This window comes from Procambarus clarkii, chromosome 54 (assembly GCF_040958095.1).
Source record: "Procambarus clarkii isolate CNS0578487 chromosome 54, FALCON_Pclarkii_2.0, whole genome shotgun sequence".
In the NCBI taxonomy this organism is placed as follows: Eukaryota; Metazoa; Arthropoda; class Malacostraca; order Decapoda; family Cambaridae; genus Procambarus; species Procambarus clarkii.
Window position 1 is genome coordinate 22,077,277 of NC_091203.1, and position 7,727 is coordinate 22,085,003.

Below are 7,727 nucleotides of genomic sequence, written 5' to 3' on the forward strand. Positions count from 1 at the left end.
TACGACTTTTTATACCCAACATATGCCAAGTACTGAAAGCGGCAGTGAGTCACATTTTGCACAAACTCCCCTGCAGTTTTCATAATATCCCAAACTTCCCAATTTCGAGGCCTGAACCATATTTTGGAGCGACTTTAACTGCGAATACGTGCAGAGAGCCAGAATTTGGCTCCAAAATATGGCTCAGGCCTCGAAATTAGCATGTTTGGGATATTTTGAAAACTGCAGGGAGCTTTGGGACAAATGTGACCAAACGCCGCTTTCAGTACTTGGCATAAGTTGGGTATAAAAAGTTGTAATTTCAAACTGCGAATACGTGCAGAGAGCCAGAATTTGGCTCCAAAATATGGCTCAGGCCTCGAAATTGGGATGTTTGGGATATTTTGAAAACTGCAGGGAGGTTTGGGACAAATATGACCAAACGCCGCTTTCAGTACTTGGCATAAGTTGGGTATAAAAAGTCGTAATTTCAAACTGCGAATACGTGCAGAGAGCCAGAATTTGGCTCCAAAATATGGCTCAGGCCTCGAAATTGAGATGTTTGGGATATTATAAATTCACTTATATATGATAATATATAATCACTCTCTCACTAATTTACACTCACATTCACAATTATATGCTCATATATTTTCACATACGCTTATATATACACACACACACACACACACACACACACACACACACACACACACACACACACACACACACACACACACACACACACACGCACACACACACGCATGTGTGTGTGCGTGTGGAACTTCAGTTAGTCGTCGCCATTAAGTAGCAAGATAATTCTCTCTCTCTCTCTCTCTCTCTCTCTCTCTCTCTCTCTCTCTCTCTCTCTCTCTCTCTCTCTCTCTCTCTCTCTCTCTCTCTCTCTCTCTCTCTCTCTCCCACCACAGACCACTAGGCCCTACCAAGGATTATGTTTATAACAGCCCAAGCAGCGACCGACAAAACTATCTTTGAATCCAATCCAACTTTCTCAATAAAGTCTCTCAGACGCTGGCCAAGAAAGTCGGACACATTTTGATGTGTCCGGGCAAGGCTCTTCCCTGCTCTCATGTGGGGGTCGAGGATGGTACTTCTGGACCTGTATGATGTCCCAGCTAACACAGGAGACCTGTATGATGTTTCAGCTGACATCAGGTGGCTCCCAGCTAACACAGGGGACCTGTATGATGTCCCAGCTAACACAGGGGACCTGTATGATGTCCCAGCTAACACAGGGGACCTGTATGATGTCCCAGCTAACATCTGGAGACTCCCAGCTAACACAGGAGACCTGTATGATGTCCCAGCTGACATCTGGAGACTCCCAGCTAACACAGGAGACCTGTATGATGTCCCAGCTGACATCTGGAGACTCCCAGCTAACACAGGAGACCTGTATGATGTCCCAGCTGACATCAGGGGGCTCCCAGCTAACACAGGAGACCTGTATGATGTCCCAGCTGACATCTGGAGACTCCCAGCTAACACAGGAGACCTGTATGATGTCCCAGCTAACATCTGGAGACTCCCAGCTAACACAGGAGACCTGTATGATGTCCCAGCTGACATCTGGAGACTCCCAGCTAACACAGGAGACCTGTATGATGTCCCAGCTGACATCTGGAGACTCCCAGCTAACACAGGAGACCTGTATGATGTCCCAGCTGACATCAGGGGGCTCCCAGCTAACACAGAAGACCTGTATGATGTCCCAGCTAACATCAGGGGGCTCCCAGCTAACACAGAAGACCTGTATGATGTCCCAGCTGACACAGGAGACCTGTATGATGTCCCAGCTGACATCTGGAGACTCTCAGCTAACACAGGAGACCTGTATGATGTCCCAGCTGACATCTGGAGACTCCCAGCTAACACAGGAGACCTGTATGATGTCCCAGCTGACATCTGGAGACTCCCAGCTAACACAGGAGACCTGTATGATGTCCCAGCTGACATCAGGGGGCTCCCAGCTAACACAGAAGACCTGTATGATGTCCCAGCTAACACAGGAGACCTGTATGATGTCCCAGCTGACATCAGGGGGCTCCCAGCTAACACAGGAGACCTGTATGATGTCCCAGCTGACACAGGAGACCTGTATGATGTCCCAGCTGACATCTGGGGGCTCCCAGCTAACACAGAAGACCTGTATGATGTCCCAGCTGACATCTGGAGACTCTCAGCTAACACAGGGGACCTGTATGATGTCCCAGCTGACATCAGGAGGCTCCCAGCTAACACAGGAGACCTGTATGATGTCCCAGCTGACATCAGGAGGCTCCCAGCTAACACAGAAGACCTGTATGATGTCCCAGCTGTGCTCAAGGGAGGTCTGAGCAAGCTGCAGAGCCCTGCGCACACACACACACACACACACACACACACACACACACACACACACACACACACACACACACACACACACACACACACACACAGTGAGATAATGTTTAATGAACCACAGACAGACTTAACAACAAGTCTCTACATCATCCTCAACGACTCAGTCCCGCGTGACATAACAGGATATCAGCGACGATAACGACGATATCGTATATAAACTGGGTTATCTTGATGATTTCTGTCATAATACTCGACTGACTCAGCCATTGTAAGTGACTCTGCCCATATGCCAGGCCTTGAGAGTCACTTTATGTGTGCCAGGACTTTGTAAGTGACGGTCGGGGATCGAACGCCGACCTGCATGAAGCCAGATCGTCGCTCTACCCTCCCCACCTCAAGTGATTGGGCACTATTCCTTTCCCACCGTCCCATCCCAAAATCCTTATCCTGACTCCTTTTCCCAGTGCTATATAATCGTAATGGCTTGGCGCTTTCCCCCCTCATAATTCCCTCTCTTCCATTGGTGATTTACCTGAGCAGACTTTCAAGAGTTTTCTAGGCCTCTGTAGTCTAAAGTCAGACTTTCCTCTTGACTGGCGCTCAATGGGGCAGTTTGGAGCCAACTGCCTAGTTCGGTAGTCAAGCCAATTACTCTCTGCCTGGCTGTTAGTGAAAGTTCTTCACGACTACTGTAGAGGCTCTTACCATTAAGTAAGAGAGGAACACGGCTCTTAGTGACTGCTGTAGAGGGGTTCAAGAGCTCTCAGTGACTGCTGTAGAGTGTACTCTACAGCAGAGTACAAGTGTACAAGTGTAGAGTGTACTCTACAGAGCTATCATTGACTGCTGTAGAGGGGTTCAAGAGCTCTCAGTCACTGCTGTAGAGGAGGTTCAAGAGCTCTCAGCGACTGCTGTAGCGGGGTTCAAGAGCTCTCAGTGACTGCTGTAGAGGGGTTCAAGAGCTTTCGGTGACTGTTGTAGAGGGGTTCAAGAGCTCTCAGTGACTGCTGTAGAGGGGTTCAAGAGCTCTCAGTGACTGCGTAGAGGGGTTCAAGAGCTCTCAGTGACTGCTGTAGAGGGGTTCAAGAGCTCTCAGTGACTGCTGTAGAGGGATTCAAGAGCTCTCAGTGACTGCGTAGGGGGGTTCAAGAGCTCTCAGTGACTGCTGTAGAGGGGTTCAAGAGCTCTCAGTGACTGCTGTAGAGGGATTCAAGAGCTCTCAGTGACTGCTGTAGAGGGGTTCAAGAGCTCTCAGTGACTGCTGTAGAGGGGTTCAAGAGCAAGAGTTCTCTGGTAACTCTCACATCTTGATGTCGTCGACCTGAGTGTGTCTCAGTGCTTATTGTAACTCTTAATCTTCTTAAATGTTTGGTGGAATTGTTCCCTGGGGCGTCCCTGGCGTCCCTGGGGCGTCCCTGGGATGTCCCCTGGGGCGTCCATGGCCGTCCCTGGGGTGTCCCTGGCCGTCCCTGGGGCGTCCCTGGGGTGTCCCTGGGGCGTCCCTGGCCGTCCCTGGGGTGTCCCTGGCCGTCCCTGGGGTGTCCATGGGGCGTCCCTGGCGTCCCTGAGGTGTCCCTGGGGCGTCCCTGGGGTGTCCCTGGCCATCCCTGGCCGTCCCTGGGGCGTCCCAGGCCGTCCCTGGGGCGTCCCTGGACGTCCCTGGCCTTTTCTGGGGTGTCCCTGGCCTCCCTGGGGTGTCCCTGGTCGTCTCTGGGGCGTCCCTGGCCTCTCCTGGCGTCCCTGACCGTCCCTGAGGTGTCCCTGGCCATCCCTGACCGTCCCTGACCGTCCCTGGGCGTCCCTGGCCGTCCCTGGGGCGTCCCTGGCCGTCCATGAGGTGTCCCTGGCCGTCCCCGACCGTCCCTGGCCGTCCCTGGGGCGTTCCTGGCGTCCCTGGGGCGTCCCTGGCCATCCCTGGAGAGTCCCTGGCCGTCCCTGGGGGTGTCCCTGGCCTCCCCTGGGGCGTCCCTGGCCGTCCCTTGGGAGTCCCTGACCGTTCCTGGGGAGTCCCTGGCCGTCCCTGGGGTGTCCCTGGCCTCCCCTGGGGTGTCCCTGGCCTCCCCTATGGTGTCCCTGGCCGTCCCTGGGGTGTCCCTGGCCTTCCCTGGGGTGTCCCTGGCCTTCCCTGGCCGTCCCTGGCCGTCCCTGGGGCGTCCCTGGCCATCCCTGGGGCGTCCCTGGCAGCTAGTCGTAACACAGGAAAACAAGACAGTTTAACAGTCTGGTCATTTACTCAGTCAATTTGGGTTATAACTGGCCTTGATTGAGAGCCGAATTGCATTGAGGTGTGGTAGTGAGTGGTGTAGGTGCTCTCTGGTGGTTCACCCCTGCTTGTGTGTGGCTCAGGGGACACACACACACAAGGTGGGTAGTAAGTGGTGTAGGTGCTCTCTGGTGGTTCACCCCTGCTTGTGTGTGGCTCAGGGGACACACACACACAAGGTGGGTAGTAAGTGGTGTAGGTGCTCTCTGGTGGTTCACCCCTGCTTGTGTGTGGCTCAGGGGGGGGGAGGTTGTCAGGGGGTGAAGGAACTGGTGATTGATTGATTGATGAAGATTAAGCCACCCAAGAGGTGGCACGGGCATGAATAGCCCGTAAGTGGTGGCCCTTTCGAGCCATTACCAGTATCAAAAGATGATACTGGAGATCTGTGGAGGCGCAACTGCACCCTGCGTGACGGAGATGTCTCCCGGACCAAGTGGTGACCAAATGGTGAAGGAACTGGTGAGGGACGTGTGAGGTAAGTGGTAGTGAAGATGGTGTCCCTAACCTGCATACCATGCAAGCTGATGGAGAAGATTGTGCGAAGAAAGCTAGTGGAGCATCTGGAGCAAAGGAACTTTGTAACACAGTATCAACATGGGTTCAGGGATGGCAGGTCCTGCCTCACAGGGTTACTTGAATTCTACGACCAGGCAACAAAAATAAGGCAAGAAAGAGAAGGGTGGGCAGACTGCATATTTTTGGATTGTCAGAAAGCCTTTGACACAGTGCCACACAAAAGGCTAGTGAAAAAGCTGGAGATACCTTGAGGCTACCTTGAGGTGCTTCCGGGGCTTAGTGTCCCCGCGGCCCGGTCGTCGACCAGGCCTCCTGGTTGCTGGACGGATCAATGCAGGCTGGAGTGAAAGGGAAGGTACTCCGTTGGATAAGGGAGTACCTAAGCAACAGGAGACAACGAGTCAGTGTGAGGGGTGAGGTCTCAGATTGGCGAGACGTTACGAGTGGAGTCCCGCAGGGGTCAGTCCTTGGCCCTATACTGTTTCTGGTATATGTAAATGATCTCCCAGAGGGTATAGATTCGTTCCTCTCAATGTTTGCCGACGATGCAAAAATTATGAGAAGGATTGAAACAGAGGATGATAGTAGGAGGCTACAAGATGACTAGACAGACTGAGTGAATGGTCCAACAAATGGCTGTTGAAGTTCAACCCGAGTAAATGCAAAGTAATGAAACTAGACAGTGGAAACAGGAGGTCAGACACAGGATACAGAATAGGAGATGAAGTACTTAATGAAACAGACAGAGAGAAAGATCTAGGATTTGATATCACACCAAACCTGTCTCCTGAAGCCCACATAAAGAGAATAACGTCTGCGGCATATGCGAGGCTGGCTAACATCAGAACGGCGTTCAGGAACCTGTGTAAGGAATCATTCAGAATCTTGTACACCACATATGTAAGACCAATCCTGGAGTATGCGGCCCCAGCATGGAGCCCGTACCTTGTCAAGCACAAGACGAAGCTGGAAAAAGTCCAAAGGTATGCCACTAGACTAGTCCCAGAACTAAGAGGCATGAGTTACGAGGAAAGGCTGCGGGAAATGCACCTTACGACACTGGAAGACAGAAGAGTAAGTGGGGACATGATCACAACCTAGAAGATCCTCTGGGGTATTGACAGGGTAGACAAGGATAAACTATTCAACACTGGTGGGACACGAACAAGGGGACACAGGTGGAAACTGAGTACCCACATGAGCCACAGAGACGTTAGAAGGAACTTTTTCAGTGTCAGAGTAGTTAACGGATGGAATGCATTAGGCAGTGATGTGGTGGAGGCTGACTCCATACACAGTTTATAGTGTAGATATGATAGAGCCCAATAGGCTCAGGAACCTGCACACCAGTTGATTGACAGTTGAGAGGCGGGACCAAAGAACCAAAGCTCAACCCCCGCAAGCACAACTAGGTGAGTACAACTGGGTGAGTACACACACACACACACACACACACACACTCCCCCCCCCCACACACACACCAACAAGACACAGCCTAGGGGAGGGTGGAGGTGGAGGACAGTCTTGGCACCATCTTCATGTTCACTACAGACACCGCTACAAAGACCTGTCGTTTCTTGCCGGCTTATCAGCGAGGCCAGACCAGCCGGCAACCGTCACTCACCAGCCGGCTGCGGCGGTGGTGGTGGTAATGGTGGTAGTAGTGGTGGTAGTAGTGGTGGTAATAGTGGTACTAGTGGTGGTAGTGGTGGTACTAGTGGTGGTAGTGGTGGTAATGGTGGTAGTAGTGGTGGTAGTAGTGGTGGTAATAGTGGTACTAGTGGTGGTAGTGGTGGTACTAGTGGTGGTAGTGGTGGTAATGGTGGTAGTAGTGGTGGTGGTAGTGGTAGTAGTGGTGGTAGTGGTTACCGTCCTCGCCCCATAATTTACTGGTCCGGGTTCGAAGTACAACTGAGGGAGTCACTGGTTGAAATGCAATATCACAGTTTACAATGACCACATGACTAAGTTTACAATGACCACATCCTTGCATAGTTTACAATGACCACATGACTAAGTTTACAATGACCACATCCTTGCATAGTTTACAATGACCACATGACTAAGTTTACAATGACCACATCCTTGCATAGTTTACAATGACCACATCCTTGCCTAGTTTACAATGACCACAGCCCTGTAAGTTTACAATGACCACATGACTATGAGTTTACAATGGCCACATGACTAAGTTTACAATGACCACATGACTAAGTTTACAATGACCACATCCTTGCATAGTTTACAATGACCACATCCCTGTAAGTTTACAATGACCCCATGACTGAGTTTACAATGACCACATGACTGAGTTTACAATGACCACATGACTCTAAGTTTACAATGACCACATAATTGCATAGGAGACCACGTCTCCTATCCCCTCAATCTAGAGGTAGTATACCTGAAGTATACCTTAAGTATACCTGAAGCATACCTGGACTATACCTGAAGTATACCTGAAGTATACCTGAAGTATACCTGAAGTATACCTGAAGTATACCTGAAGTATACCCGGAGTATACCTGAAGTATACCTGGAGTGAGTTCCTGAAGTTCATGTACTACCTAAGCCAGGCCTCAAGCCAGGCTGTTCTTGTGAG

General features: G+C 51.2%; 2 protein-coding genes across 2 annotated transcripts in view; one reads left to right on the top strand and one right to left on the bottom strand.

The window, feature by feature from the left end:
• The first annotated feature begins 1,247 nt into the window (after nucleotides 1-1,247).
• On the top strand, nucleotides 1,248-2,336 carry LOC123753483 (uncharacterized). Its single transcript, XM_045735468.1, has one exon. It carries the CDS (start codon nucleotides 1,248-1,250, stop codon nucleotides 2,334-2,336), a length of 1,089 nt encoding a protein of 362 aa, XP_045591424.1.
• Nucleotides 2,337-3,584: 1,248 nt separating this feature from the next.
• LOC123753484 (pro-resilin-like) overlaps nucleotides 3,585-7,727 on the bottom strand; it is a 16,523-nt gene continuing 12,380 nt past the window's right edge. The window contains exon 2 of the mRNA XM_045735469.1: nucleotides 3,585-4,527. Within this exon, the coding sequence (XP_045591425.1) occupies nucleotides 3,585-4,527 (943 nt within the window). The remainder of the gene's footprint in view (nucleotides 4,528-7,727) is intronic.

Bases quoted from the DNA above. Each gene is read 5' to 3' on its own strand.
- LOC123753483 (XM_045735468.1), top strand. From the start codon at position 1,248: ATGTCCCAGCTAACATCTGGAGACTCCCAGCTAACACAGGAGACCTGT.